The sequence below is a fragment of the Ixodes scapularis genome, unplaced genomic scaffold, assembly GCF_016920785.2.
Source record: "Ixodes scapularis isolate PalLabHiFi unplaced genomic scaffold, ASM1692078v2 PGA_scaffold8__174_contigs__length_109621045, whole genome shotgun sequence".
NCBI lineage: Eukaryota > Metazoa > Arthropoda > Arachnida > Ixodida > Ixodidae > Ixodes > Ixodes scapularis.
In genome coordinates, this window is record NW_024609883.1 from 95,327,348 (window position 1) to 95,343,251 (window position 15,904).

Below are 15,904 nucleotides of genomic sequence, written 5' to 3' on the forward strand. Positions count from 1 at the left end.
GTGATGTCTGATATGAGGATTTGATCGGGACCATCATTGAATGTCGTTCTTGCAACACGCGATAGGAGAACTGCTTCGTGACCCCAGTGGAGTATTCGTTTATCATCGGGTATACCTTATTGTCTTTACTTTATTCGCTTATCAGCGGTTATAGATTGCGATGATTGGCCGTTCGCTCTGCCGTGATACAGGCGTTACCGCCGTTATAGTGACGCTGCTCAAGTGCCCTTTGCTTTTTTTTTTTTTCTTTTTCTTTTGTCTGGGACAGAAATTCCGTTTATGGTTCCGGAAAATTTTTTATCGTAATCCGTGCACACGCAGAGCAATAGATAAGGGTGCGTAAAAGGCTGCGCTAAAGCCGATCGTCTTCGGAGTTGCGAACGTTGCGAACAAGATCTCGGAGACACAACCATGGGCATTCATGCTCCGTTCAGTCTCACCCTCTTCATGTTTCCCTGGGCAATGTTGCTGCTTCAAAGAGGTAAGCAAATCGTTCACACAGGTGCAAAAGTACGATTCCATGTGTGCAGTAGCGTTGCCAGAGGGGAGGCTTATGAAGCTTCAGCCCCCCCCCCCCCTCAAAACTGCATGCGATATCTATGACTTGTGGAAGTGGCCAGACACCTCAGGCCCCCCCCCCCCCTCCCTCCTCCTCCCGAGTAAAATCCCTGCAACACCAGACCACATTTAACCGAGGGTTTCATCTCGATTTGCAACTGCGCACACACGGAGGAGGGGATGACACACTCCGCAATCTCAAGGTTGGTTCACATAATTGTGACGGCTAAAGGGGTATTCACACGGTGAATATTTTTCGGGGAGGGATGTGCGTGACGTCAGTGATCGGCAGAACCAGCGGGATTCCCTCCATGTCTCAGGCACAACGGCGGGGAGCCGAGGGGGATATCAATGTTAGCAGACGATCATTTCGGATCTGTCTCAACGGCAGGGCGCGGCCCGTGTTGACGATAGCAGAAAAATGGAGGCGTTCATGAAACCGTTATACGTGCATTATGGCAGCAGAGATGTTCGATAGAGAAGATGACGAACTGCTTGCTGTTAAGATAAATATGCTTCTTGAATGGGTGCATGCAACTCAAAAAGTGTGGAATAAAGAAAAAGAACTATTTGTATGAGGAGCGGCTTGAGGACGGTATTACCTTCTTGCTTTGTGATTTGTTTCGGCCATTTTTCATCCGCTCCTGACAGCTTCACGGGCTGCGGAGACAATGACAAAACTCGGAACTTCTTGTCACGCCCCGCGTGTCAATAGCCAAGCTGTTGTTGACGATAGCTGCAAGACGAGACTGTATAATTATGTTCGGCGCTTCAGTCAGGACGCCGCCAGTTTCCTGCCGGATAAACCCTTTTCAAAAGTGTTCGCCACCTAGTAGCCTGGTTCTCCAATTATCACAGTCCGCCAGCGCTTGGGTACGCATTCTGACCATGTAATGGACACGAGGGCTGCGTCAGCATTCGGCGCGCGGGAACTTGGATTCAATCGCAACTCTTGTGGTCAAGAAGCGGCGACCGCATGTTGCTCGATGGTCTCTTGAAAAGGGTCTATTCCAGGATCCCTTTGGTCTTTTGTGCTACCTTCTTCGTAGCATGTCACCGTGTTTTTCTTTTTCAGCTGCATGCGGCAGTGTGTCGCGCTGCGAGGCGGATAAACTTGCTTCCTGCATTACGAAGATAATGAAAAATCCCCATATGCTTTTTATGGAGGGCAGCACAGAACTCGACGTGATTAACTCCTGCAAGTAAGCCCCTTCCTGCACACACACACACAAACACACATACAAACACACGCACACGCACACGCACACACGCACACACACACACACACACACACACACATATATATATATATATATATATATATATATAAAATAACACTTCGAAGAAACATGAATAAACCTATTGGCATCTCTAAATGAGGTACTTTTATGATCCAACGCGATGGCTTCCGTCATGAAACTTTGCCCGTGTGTCTCGCGAATGGACCTTTCTGGAAACGCCAGCGCTGCCAGTGAGTGCTCCGGGGCATTGTGGGAACTGGGAGGGTGTCGCGCCCTTTAGCCAAACCAAGTCTAGACTAGTCGAGCTTCTGCATGCTAAGTAGCTCACGCTACCGCCGGAACTTAAAGCCCCTCAATGTGTTCGCGTTTGTCGTGCAAGTAGCATCAAATGCGCCAGTGCACGAGGCCCGACTCTCGAGCGGCTCTTGGAAGAAATTGGCGGCGCAGCACTGAAATGAGTGGCCTTTTGAAGCGAATGGCGGCGGAGCACCCGCTCGTGGCACGTGCCTTGCACGTTTCCACTACAATGGTCGGCGGTACTTGTAAAAAAAGTGCCTTTATCATGGGGCTTTACTGGAACCAGGCGAGGAGGACTTGGTCGATTGGGCTAGAGCACACCAGCTCGGAGCACATGAAGCGAAAGTTCGCGCTGCAGAACCTAGGGATCCTGGGTTCAATTCCCACTAAAGCCACTGGGCCCTGGGAAAGTCGCGCCAAGTTCCCTGTGTGGTCGCCAATTCGGTCCGTGAAATAAGCAACTTCTCCATGACCCCTCCGTTCTCGGTGAGACGATCTAAATTCGCTGTTGACAAGTAGCTTTATGGAGTCGTTTCTTGTAGACCGAGATTTCGCTATCCACACAGCGACGAAACAAGCGTACATCCTCGTACCACTACCACATGCGGTGTCGGTACTTGGAGGCACTGAAAAATAATTTTTCTGTGTTGAAGTACGCAAGAAGAACACTATTGTTGTAAGAGATAAATGGAGATGGGCATGATTGATAAGTCGATTGCATACGTAGTGCCAAAAACGCTTACATTGGCGTAAAACGCTTCCAGTAGGAAGATACTCCATGGTGATCTTGACGCGACAAGTTTAGAACGACCTCCTGGAAGCTTCGATAATTTGATTGGACTGAGATGGCTATTTCCATGGCAACGAAGTCCTGTCCACAGTGTTGTAAATAAAAGTTCTAATCAGGTTTTTCTCCTAGTCATGATACCACTGTTGTAAATAAACTTTTCTGACCAGGTTAGCCAATCGCCTTGCGAGGTTTTGGTTGTCTGTATGTCAGTAACCGTTTGTGTCCGGCTAGCAGGTAAAGAAGGCAATGGCACTACTTTCTCAGGATCTAGTGCCTTTAATCCCTACCCCTGCCCGTTTCGATCTGGATGAGCATCGTACCGGCGTGCGGTCGTGTATCACTACTGCGTGGTGCACGTTAAGGGGTATTCACACATGCGGCACGCGCATCCCACGACGAAAACGTCAGGCTTTGCGATGTGCAAAAGCCTCGCGTTTTTATCTCGTGATGCGCGCGTGCCGGGGAGAAATCCCCGGGATTTCTCCCTCGTGTGAATACCGCTTTAAAGACCCAAAGCTAGCGGTTTTACTGCATCTGGCTATATTTTTCATCCACAGCTGGGAGACAAGTGGCCCGTTGAGGCAGACCAAGTTCTAGGCTGTTTAAACATACACACACCCCAGTTTTTTTTTTATTATTTTAACGGTGTTCGAACGCTGTTTCACGAGCTGCGTTTTTATTTTTGTTGGCGAAGGAAAAACAACATGTACCAACTATACTCTGTTTCAGTGTACGATGTACCGCGATGGACGCGACGACCTACACGAGCCAATGCATAGTTCGTAGCTTGTCTAGTGAAATCGCGCTCCCCGCGTCGCTCCGCTCTACCGGAAGCACACGTGACACCCTCCCAACTATGAATTGGCTCCGGTTTTCTCGTAGCTTCCTTTGCGGTCCATCGTATGGTGAAACAATGTATAGCTAAACTAATTTCCGTAGCAAAAAAAAAAAAAAAAGAAGAAAAACCCATGGATGAGTGAGTTATACCTCGCTCCTTTGGCGCATGGCCCGCGTGCAATAAACCATAAAAAAAGAAAGAAAGAAAACGGTAGCCCATACAGAATGATTGGCCAAATTAAAATATGAAAGACGTTTAGATATCTCTGCAATGCGAAATTAGCGCGCAGCTCTTGAAGAGGTTATGCTCCTACGCACCCTCCCCAACCTCCTCCTTAACCCGCTGAACCCAGCGGGGAACTTTTCCTACGAAATTTAGCGGGGAAGTTTTTCCTCTAAATTTAACAGGGAAATTGGCAGCTAAATTTAGCGACGAAATTCCCCCGCTTAATTTAGCGAAAACATTTTGTCCGCTAAATTTAGCGGGGAAATTTTGCTGATATAGCGGGTAATTTTTATACGCTAAATTTAGCGGGTAAAATGACGTCCCGTGACTTTGTGTCACATCACCTTTGAACACATACAGTTTCTACGCTAGATATAGGGGGAAAATTGACGTCACGGGACCTCAACACCAATTCAATCTTCCGCTAAATTTAGCGGGGCGGTTACGCCGACGGCGACGGCGCCAAACGCGGAAACGGGCACCCAAGAGCTGCGCTCTAGAAAGGGAGTGGACAGACGTGCTGCGACTGAGGGTTTCTGACATCATGAGGGCAAAGCAGCGCAGCACAGGGCGCTCCAAAGATTACGTTCTGCCGTACACAGGGATCGAACGCGAACGTATGCAACGTGGTTCACGCAGGCGGTACGGTTGTTGCAGCAGACGACGGAGCAGCGACCCTCATTGTTCCCATAATGCCACACGCGCGCCGCTTGAGGGCGCGCGCTACTTTCCACAAACGTCTATAGGGAGTATTCACTGGCGGCCATAGCTGTGTGCGGAAATGCTGAACGCGCGCTGATGGCGAGCTTCCCCAGTTCTTTTGCAACGTGCATTCCGCACCATCAAGACTGCCGGTCTTAGCAGCCTATTCATGTGAGCTCGTTCTGAGCATGCGCTCTAAACAGCACCCACAAATATGGCGTCTAGTGAATACTCCCTATTAGGACACGTTCTAAATTTTTTTTATGTGTTTTTTTGCTACGACAGGTATTTTCTATAGTCCCTGATCTTCTTTTACCTCTAATATTTTCAGTAAGGTGAACGACGCACTCACGTGCACGAACGAGGTGATCGTCGATGGATGTTCGGAAGAGGTGAAACGTGTTCTGCCGACTGTGCAAGCGAACTTTGGTCTCGTACGCGATACTCTCTGCGGCAAAGACGTCCTCGTGGGTATGTAGATTTTCCTCGACTCTGCCTTCCTCCATGATTTGCTCTTTGGCATTCGAATCGACTGACGAAGAAACACCATTTTCTGCGGAGCGACGACAGGAAATTGTCACCATGCCTTGCAATTATTAAGCTGTCCATATAATGCCCGGAACATAGAGTTACAATTCACGATAGAAGTTCAACTGGCGCTAGTGTCTGCGACGTCTGGGAGGCAAATTGAAGCAGACAGCAACCAGTCTATAGGGTGGTGCCAAGTCAGCAGGCTCGATCCAAAATGGACCGTAAAAATCGACGCCTACACGTAGCTATCTAAACTTTTCGTCTAAGGTGTAATTCATTGGTCGTTCTTTTTTATTGTAAAATTACAAAGCGTAGATCTCTTTTAGTAAAAAAATAGGGCCAAGAAACTTGCCAGGGTCTACGGAGCGCGGCGACTAGCTAGACGACAGGCTCCAGTAGCGGGGTGTGTTTGGCGTTCGTATTGACGTGGGCTATGTAACGTGTCTCTTTTTATTCTTTTCTATCCCAGGCAGCTTTTATCGGGCACTTGTTCTCAAAAATTTTGAGCGTGCTGTTAGGTGTTGAACATAGAAAAAGCGTCTTCAAACAGAGCAGAAAGAATAATCCAGTACTTACCTAATGAAAATCAGACTATGTTACGTGGCCTTCAATTTATTTTTATCGCACATGCACAGGGAGTTACTGATCTAGTGTTACTGCGTAGTTCTTGCTATGTCTCTTGGTTTTCCACATGTCCTTCGTTCGTTTGGCACGTATATACCCCATGCTGAAAAGCGCTAACGTCGTGTTCGCGCTAACAGTGTCCGACAGTGCACATAAATGCATGTACTAAGGCTTTTTAGCACCGTTCTTAAAATGCAATGATTTTGAATGGAAACCGCCGTAACTGATTAATTATTTTGCCCGCCTGACTGAGAATTGCTCCAAGCTACCTAGTCCGAAGAAATTATTCGGGATATTTTCATTTCTAATCTAGCGCAGAAAGAAAATGCACTCTCTTTTCCCATAGAAATTCATTACTCGAAGTCAGTCAATTTTCCACCGGTTGCTGTCTGCTTGAATTTGCGACAGCCCCCTAGTGCCAGTTGAACCTCTAATGTATATTATAATGCCTGTATGGCCTGGAATGCCTCTCCGACTCACCGCGTCCGGCAAAATGGCCTCTATATTTCGTCTCACCTTCCAGCATGGACTATTGTTAGCCGCGCATGCTAAAAGTGCGAGCTGTTTGCTTTGGATGAAGCCTCGCCGGCTGCACAAGCGCTTGTGCGGCGAGTGCTCCAGTCAAGGCGGTCAAGGCCACTCCCTCGCGCTTGGAGAGCCTTCGCAGTAGTCCATGCTAAGGTGGGACTTCCTCCTGACACGGTAATAATATAATAAGCGGGTTTTCCCGCTCATATTAATCCAAGCGCCAGTTTTTTTTTTTTTTTTATCTGAGTATACCTGAATTTAATGCAGTTGTACACGAATTTAATCCAAGTGTCAATAAATTTAAGCCAAGTTTTCAACAATTTAATCCCAATACCATTATTTTAATTGGAAAGTCGCTAAATTTAATCTGTTAAAATATTTAGAAATAATATGAGTACTAACTCGTATGTTACAACCGTTTTAGCGGTCTAAATTGCTTGAAAGTCATGAGTGACTTTTCACTGTACATGCGCGTTGCGTGACTGGTTTCCTTGTGAATTTTGAGGGACTTCTTAAACCAGATTACGTAAGTTCGAGACTGAATGATGGGGATGTTTTGTCGGTTTAAAAAAAGGTAACAAAATTTTCAAGAAGTTTGACAGTGAAACCGTGTTTAAAAATTGGTATTTCAGTTTGTTTGTTTGTTTGTAAACGTCTTTATTGGGCCTTTTCGAGGCTGCTCTTGTCCTACGGCATCAGCAGCGGCGGGGGAGAGACACGGGGGATTTCTTTCCTTGGCGGGCCGTGGAGAAGCAGGGCTCCAGGCCCTCCGTCTGCGTGGACGAAGAGGCAGAGGTGCTTCCACAGGAGTTGAACAGTCCCGAGCGACGTGGGTAGAATCCAGTCGATGTAGCTGGTGGGTCGGTGTTCTGCCGGTAACTCCGACAGAATGCGTTCCCGGGCTCTGCCATAGGTCGGGCACTCCCAGACCAGGTGCGAGGTGGTCGCCGGCACTGCGCAGGCTCGGCACTTGCCTTTGTTGGGATCATCGCCGAACATCTTGTGCCTGAGTGCCGGCGTGAGGGCGGTGTTGGTGATAATCCGCCTTATGGTGACAGTTAAGCGTATGCATTCAATGGCATGAACATTTTCATTGCCAATCAAGATGCTGAATTTGGACTGCGTGTATTCGACACTGGAATATGTGGGTTACATGTCCTCAGTTTGAAGGGCAAGCGCAATGTGCAGGAAATGATCGCGGTCATAGGCTGCGCAATCAACACGTTGAAGTTCCTGCATTGCTTCAAACGGCGACCATTTGTAGCATCTGCCATCAGAGACTCACTCTGGTAAGCTTTCACGCTGGAGTTATACTTGGAAAACGTCACTTCAAATGGGTTGAAGAACGGACGGAATGGCGCTAAGTACTTCAAAGAGTACCTCAGGGATAAGGCGGCATGTACGGCTCGCTGGTGGGCAGGAGCACGATCAAATATAACGACCGCCTCCTAGTCAACAGCTGCTATGATCTTCCTTGAAACTTTGTCCAGGAAATCGTTTAAAGTCAACCAGTAAGAACACTTCTTCCACACTTCTTTACAAGAGGATCCCGCCAGCCGACATGCATGCGAGGATTGTGATATTATGCCCTCTGGTACCTCAGTTTTCACAATGGGGCCCTTCCCACGTTCCGACCTCCCAAACCTCCGACTATGCACCAAATACAAGAGTTTGTCTCGTCTGCGTAATAACGAAGTTGAAGCGAGCCGTTCCCCTGCAGACACAAAGCGCATTCATTCCTTGTCCTTTTTACGTCATCGCGATTTTGGTCTACGGGCTGTAGAAAAAGTTGCTTTGTTGTGTAACCGTGTCCATCCAAAAGTCTGCCAATTGTAGATAGGTTGATTTGGATACCTGGTCCAGTTAAACGGGCGCCTAAGAGCTGCGCTCTAAAAAGCTTGCACTTGGATTATTATGAGCAGGAAAACCCTGCAGTGTCATGGCTGTCGCCGGCCGTAATCCTGGCGGTGTCCCAGCAGCGCGGGTGGACGTTCTAGGCGCCTGTTCTGCTGCAAATCGCTCTCCAGCTTGACAGTCCCCTGAAGCTTTGGCACCCAGGGGTTGTGGCGCTGCGACGATAGCGACACTCGCGTTTGCTGGTACTTTTTGCAGGAACTTCTACGACAAACCGCCAGTATCGCGACAGCCGTCAGCACGACACCCTGGTTTGTCTAACGTCATGTGCTGCCATTTTGGGATCAATTTATATGCATGGGTGGAATAGTACCTTAAACACAACTGTCGGAGACGCGCTTCAGGCACCGTACTGTCGGTGATTAGTCAAGAAACGCAGGCATTGGCGAATCGGTGACAACATTGCTATCGACAGCTTAAGAGACGTGTCTCCAAGGTTGTCCTCAACAAAAGGAAGCGGGAGCCATATCTTCCAATTCGTATAGCGAAAGCTCCGAGGGTGTGCGCGTCCAGCCGTTCCAACTTCACAAAGGCTGTTCACTCCAAGTCCATCGGGTTTTATCGGTGTAAAAGCTGGATCGCACACTTGCGACTGCTTACAACCGGAGAGGCTTAAAAACGGCTTTTAAGTCTCTTGCGACTATACTTACGACCGGCTGTGCAGCTGCGCAGCCGGGTGAGTAGTTGCAACGGCCTTAAAAACCTGTTCTTAATTCTGGACCACAGACTCAACTGTTTACGACCAGAGAAGATAGAACCTTTTGTTTAGGCCACTTGTGACGGCTTACGGCCAGCTACACTGCTGCACAGCCGGTCTTAAGCCTTCGCAAGAGGTTTAAAGAGCGATCGTGCCTCAATCGGTCGTAGTCAAACGCAAGCGCGTGAACAGGCCTCAAGCCTCTACGGGTCTAAGTAGTCTCCAGTGTGTGACCGAGCCTTGATATATAAAAGTACTCGATGGCACGATCGCCCTCCGCTCTCTCGATCGCCCCCATTCCATTTCTCATCTTAATTACATTTTATTTCATTTATTTCACCTTAAAGGCCCAGTTAGGGCCTTACTTAATGTTCACATCACGCTGCCGCTTGTTCCCGCTAAAGCCCGCGTCTACATAACCAAAGTTGCTGGTTCCAGGCATCATCGAGTTCAACAGGTGCAGAGACGCGCACATCATGGAGACGTGCCGGACGGCAGCCCGTCACCACGAGAACCAGGGTTCGCGGAACGAGACCATATTCTCCGAAGACGCCAAGTGCAGGTAACGTTCCCGGCCTCGCGTGTAGGGGCATAGCCTCCTCTATACTTACAAAGCCTGGCAGTTCGACGACGGAGCCATAGAGTGCCCGGTCGTAGAGTTGGACCGCGAGGATCTGGTAGCACCGATCATCAAAGAGCCATTTCTCGGGGAACCTGGACGTCAGCGCACAGCTCTTGCAGTGGCGAGGACCCGAGACACACTTGTTCGCTCGTTAGAAGTGTGTTTCGGCGTCTCGCCGCAGCGGGGCGCCAGTCACGTGGCTCTTCTTTCATTCGTTGTCCTAAGCTCCACTTTTTCTATATCGTAGGCCGCTTCTCGTGGCGATCTGCCAGGCTTTGTCAGTATATAAGAGGCTGAGGTAGGGGTATTTTGATGGACGTCACATTGTTGGACGTGGTAAACGCTGTTCATATAGACGCTTTGCAGCAGCTGTGCATGGGCGCCGCCATAACCGACCTTCAGTTTTTGTTTCCTCTTATTATATTTTCGTCACTTCATCATTACCACAGCAGAGCAGGTTATTGTCATTTTAGGTTCTACTGTGTCCTTCTCCACAGCATTGGCCTTTCTGAAGGCTTGTCAAGGCCCGCTTTAGTGGCTTGGCATCTGGGAAAGACAAGAGAAGGTCAGCAATGGCGGCTGTAATTTGGCACGTGTGCAAAGCGTCTATATACATCGTGCAAAACTGACACGGTATTGGGGCTGCAGTCACGCACACCTCGAGCATCTTATTAGCATGTTAGCTTCATACATACTTGAAACATGTCTGGGGTAACTTTTACATCACCACTAGTGGATCATCATTATATGGGTGAAACACGACTGAGGCAGTATCTGAAGAATGCTTTCTGTGTGACAGGCACTAAGAGCCGTGGTCGTACGTTAATATTAATTGAAAAAAAAACAGCCTGCATGCCGACACTGTATGGTTCGTATGCATGACGACCCTGTGACATTGGTAAAAAAAGAAAAAAAGCTCTCTGCAAACATGTTGAAGCTTAAAGCAAACTTATTTCGAACAAGCTTCAGGCTTGTCCGCAGACGCTTCAGTCATTATCCTGCCTGAAACGAACACGGAAGGGCCTTTTGTACAACCAACGAGCAGTGGGGACTGCGGCTTGGAAGGAAGCACACTTTCGCTTTTACTCGTAGACGGTGAACGTCGGTGTTCGTAAACAATGTGCCGTGCTTATATAGTGGTCAGAATGTGTCACTTTTAAGTATTTTCCCCCTCCTCTATCAAGTTCTCATTTAGCCTCACCATCGTCCCTTCCCTCAGCACAAAGGAACCACAACAGGACATGACCCATTAATCAGCCTCTGCATTTCTGTTCTGTTCTTTCTTTCTCTGAGTTTTCTTCTGTCATCTTATAGGCACGCGTTCTTTGGCAAATAAACACTGAAGTATCCTAGTGAAAAATCTTATATACATACGAAATATTTTCGTGCATTAAACGCATACGATCAAATAAAATCATATAAGAGCATGTAAAAACCTTATAAGAGCAATATAATATTGTCTAAGAAGTTGAAAGAATTGTCTTATCCGTTTCTTAGAACTTCTTATATACTCTTGCATTTTTATTATATGTACTTATATGATCTCATTGATCAGATGCGTTCTTTGAACAAAGAAATTTCTTATATATATTAGATTTTTCACTAGGGTACGAGGGATCGCCAAATCAGTCCGTTAAGTTATCTTTCATGCAAATTCATTACACAAACGTAGAACACGTTACATACTATCTTTTGATACCTACAATACACGTCCTTCCAGCGCTAATAATTGCGTAAAAAAAAGTGAAAGCCGTTTACAACTCCCTGTAACGCCGAATTAGAGCACAGCCCTTGAGGAGGCGGAGGGAAGGGCACTGGGGGGGGGGGGGGGGGGGGAGGGCCGGGTCATGTTACCTCGGGGAAAGGAGGTCACGTGACTTCGGGGGGAGGGTCACGTGACCTCGGGGAAGGGGTCACGTGGCCTCAGGGGAAGGGTCACATGACCCCCCCCCCCCCCCCCCCGAGATCACGTGACCCCCCTCCCCGAGGTCACCGAGGCACCCGAGGTCACCGAGGCACCCGAGGTCCTCCCGAAGGAACCTGAGGTCCTCCCGAAAAAAAACGAGGTCCTCCCGAGGCCCTCCGGCGGGGGGGGGGAGGGGTCTCGTGGTTACGCCGACGCCGACGCCGCTCAAGCCGGAAACGGGCACCTAAGAGCTGCGCTCTAAAATGTAAAAAACGTTATTATGACGTTTTGCTGTCTTAGGCGCGAGTTCCCTGTCATATTAAAACTGCAGATACGGGGGACGGCGCAATAAAAAAAAAAACCTTAAATTATTTTTGCTACAAATTTATTACACAAAAGTGGGACACATCTACACTTTGTTTTAAAAAAGTTTCCATTCCGCCCAATACAAGGCTTTTAGCGTTGAATAATTGCCGAAATTTCCCATGAACATTCTTTTTGTAGCTTGTGAACTCATTTATACACAGCGTGTTGCAGCTTTTCATTCAACCAAACATGCATTCCTCCCATTGTCTTGAGCGGTACAAAAATGTGGTAATCGCTAGGGGCGAAAACGATGACCTGATAGCTGTTTTATTCACAGTATCTTAGTGACTTTCGTTTACAGTACGGTGACTTCCTTTGCTGCAATGAACTGTTTTTACCTCTCAATGTGCCTGTGCTGTCCATGAGAGGCTGTCGCGGAACTCACGCAGTTGTGAACTTCCTAGTGCACTTGCTAGAGTGACAGATAAGCTTCAACATATCGCAGCTTCAGTCGACGAAGAATTTTAATATTCTTCACTGACAGAACGCGGCTCCAAAAGAGTCGTCCATCTTTACTTTGCAACTGTGACGTAATACCAGTTGTCTGCGTTGTACGGACAGGGCAGTGTAGTCCTTGCCTTCATGGCATATACCATACGCCCGCCTGTTTTTGTTTGTTGCAGAGCCTTCAAAACGGAATTTGACTGCACGCTGCAAGCGACAACAGGGTGTCCCCCAGCTGCCCAGCCAGGAATAGAGGCCAGAAAAGAATTCATCCGCGGCCTTCTAGCGTTACAAAGATGTCCGACTCTGGGTGACGGTGGGGACGCAGGCTCTATTTCCGCACCTTGGAACTCGGTGATCTTGGGAGCCCTGTGTTCCACGTTATTATACCAACTCTTGTATCAAGCACCCATGTTTCGAGCTTAGAGCTAAACTCAGCTTCATTGTACGCTCGTAGCCTTCCTTTCCGGACGCTTAAAAAACAGTCTCTACAGACAACAACGAGAAAGCGCTTTTCTACACGCAGCTACGCCATGTTAAGGACGCTTGCTAGGATGGACGTCTTAGCTGAGACTGTGTGAAAGAAAGCCTGCCAAGCCCGGGACGCGTGAGCACTTGGGGCACCTCGACTTGAACTCGACTTCACTTGCCACTGCGCTCATGCCTTAGCTTTGGATGCGCTTTCTTTCGCGAAGTCTTGGCAAAGACTGTTTCGTCCAAACCAGCCCTGACGTCCTGGTTTTCTGAATTTCGAATAATACTATAGATGCGGCGGAGCTAACACGAGCCATAACATAAATAGACGGATTATTCTTTCCTATGTTGATTACATATCATTGAATAAAAAGTTGACCAGTAGTTGGTTTCGAGCTTTGAATAAGTTTGTGATGTACTATATTTGTCCCAAAATGAAGTGCTATTCATCATAGTATGGTTTATATTCACTTTTCTTTATTAATGTAGGCACGACCGCTCAATTCTCGTTCACGTTCCGCTGTGAACGACCTGCCGATTTTACCTCAATGACGACTTATTTTTTTTTTTTTTTTTTGTAGTCTTTTTGCCGCTCGAAGATCATCCTTAAAGGGATACTACAACGAAATTTCGGCGCTCATTTTTTGGTCTATATGCGTTCAAAGAACCAGGATCACAACGAACACACCAATATCTTCTTAAAAAAGTCACGAAAGGGAATTTTAAAACAAATTAAGCGATTAACAAAAAGCACATGGTGGATGTCGCTAACTCCTCGTTTGTAATGCCCGTCTAGGAACCTTGACAGCTAGTGACGGTAACTGTCTCACCTCCGGCCACGACGAGGGAAGAGGGGAAGGAGGAACTTCCTTCTTTCCGAGAATCCCTTTTGTGTGTCGCAGAAGTCGCTATTGTCCCCCTACGAGATTATAGAAGATTAACCCGTCGCTCGAAATCCGTACAAAAGCAGCCGCTTCGGTGGCTGGAACGACTAGGCCATCCTCTCGACGTCAGCCTCGCCGTAGCTTCGCTCGTCCCGAGGCGAACTATCTCACGATTGCGTTGAATGTCACATGCTCTCCGCTGGATGTTCTCCAAGCGCTTGCCACAGTGGGCCGTTTATAACGAAAAATACAGTCACCAGGCTCAAAATACAAACGTGCGATTGTCATTAACGGATATTGTGGATCATATTCAACCTACTTCTGAACACTGCGGATGTATTTCAAATTTCGTTGAAGTATCCCTTTAAGTTTAAATTGTTTAGCGCGCCGTTCTGCCTGCCGTCGTACTGCGCGGAGATGTGCATACTCAGCATCGATCACTGTTCGATGACCTGGAAGTTTGTAACCGTGCGTTGATGATTTTGCAGAATACGTATACTCCGTTTCATACTTAGTGTGCAACGCTGTCAAAGCTACTGGCGCGAGCTTGGTGCTCGATCTCGTTGATCGTTTGCACGCGTTCTCGCGCAAACAAAACCATAGATGAAGCCACGCACTCGCGCCAGTAGCTTTGGCAGCGTTGCACGCTAAGTATGAAACGGAGTATAATTGCAGTTACAAATTCATGGACGCTGTTCATTGTTCTGTTTTTACAGCGGAGCTGTTAAGGGCTACTTTCTCCAGGATCATGTCCCCCATAGATAAATGAAGAAACCGAACTCTGGACATTTACCGCCATCTATGAGCGACGGCGGCAAGCCACGTATCTAGTTGCCGCCGTCGCTCATAGGTGGCGGCAGCCTTTCCATTCTGGCTTGCAGACTTGCGGCCGACCATTACTTCCCATTGTACAGTTCCGCTGGTCTTTCTCCTTCACCAAAGTGGAAAGGCTGAGAGTTTTTTTTTCATTGCCTCTTCAAATTGCAACTAATTCACTTGCTGGATTATGTTGCCTTTTTGTTTTTTGACAAAATCGTGAATTATTGTGTAGGTTGGGATATGATCACTCCCGCGCGTTTTTACACCTGTGAACCAGACAACAGATTATGCCAAGCTCGATGACACGAATGTCAAGTGAAGGCAACTGCTGCCACTTGTCCCATGTAGATATGTGGAACTTCCATCATTCAGGATCAATGAGTTATGGACGTCAGCTATATCAGCACGGCATCTCCCGCGAGGAGTCGTTCGAACACTACCCCATAGATGGTAATGAGCATTAAAATCGCCAGTTATAATGTGGGGTGGGGGTACCGTATTTAGAATGCTTTCTAGACGTTGTCTCTCAAATTTTGATTTGGGCGGTTAATACGTTGCAGCTATTGTGAACGAGAGCTTATCGTCAGAGATTGTAGCACACGCGTACTCGCTGTCCTCATGAGGTGGAACGACATGTGGCGTGAACGTGAGGTCCTGACGGATGAATAGCGTAACTCGGCTTTCCCCAGCAGTACGCGATGAATCAATTTTTTTCGTAATCTGACAGTCGTAGATTCTGGGATAACTTTGCTTCACACATCACTATGATGGGATATTTATACTTGAGTGCCAACTGACGGAAGTCTGATAGTCGTAATCTTAACCCCCTTGCATTCCATTGAAACACTGTTGCTGCCTTATATATATTTTCCATTACGTGGGACCTTGTTTTCTATTGGTTTAAAGCCAATTTTACGATATTAGATGTTCCGAAGCAAGAAAAGCCTTGACTTCATGGAACGTGTTGGCATCTGGTGATGTTTAGAGGATGACTTTAATGGCTACAAAAAACATAGGGATCAGTAGTTTGGTCATATCACCTTGTTGATGCGAATCAAGCCGTGGAAGATGTGAAGCCTGAGGAGTTTAGCTTTTAGATGGTTGAATATTGCCCGATGTACGTCATGCTGTCGAGCTTGGTGCTGGTAGAGACGGTTTTTGTTTTGGTTCTTTGGGGGTGTTATCTCGAGTCTCGGCACCACGACAGAACAGCACACGTCAAAACAGCACGCGACAAAACAGCACGGTCAAAACAGCACGCTTTAAAACAGCACAGCGTCAAAACAGCACGCGTTAAAATAGCACGTGACAAAGCAGCACAGCGTCAAAATAGCGCAACAACAGAAGAGCACGTGCCAAAACAGCACGGCGTTGCTGTTTAGGCACGTGTTAACTATCCCTCACGGGTCCAATGTCTTATCTGTCAAAAACCCATTCAAATTTT

The 15,904-nt window shown here is 47.5% G+C and overlaps 1 protein-coding gene across 1 annotated transcript; it reads left to right on the forward strand.

Annotated features, from left to right (window-relative positions):
• Positions 1 to 411: 411 nt before the first annotated feature.
• Positions 412 to 13,141, forward strand: LOC115332838. The gene is given in 7 exon segments (XM_040210343.1): positions 412 to 481; positions 1,634 to 1,760; positions 4,983 to 5,122; positions 9,384 to 9,507; positions 12,463 to 12,683; positions 12,686 to 12,769; positions 12,772 to 13,141. Coding segments are annotated over 7 exon segments (831 nt in total). The 3' UTR covers positions 12,837 to 13,141.
• The last annotated feature ends 2,763 nt before the right edge of the window (positions 13,142 to 15,904 follow it).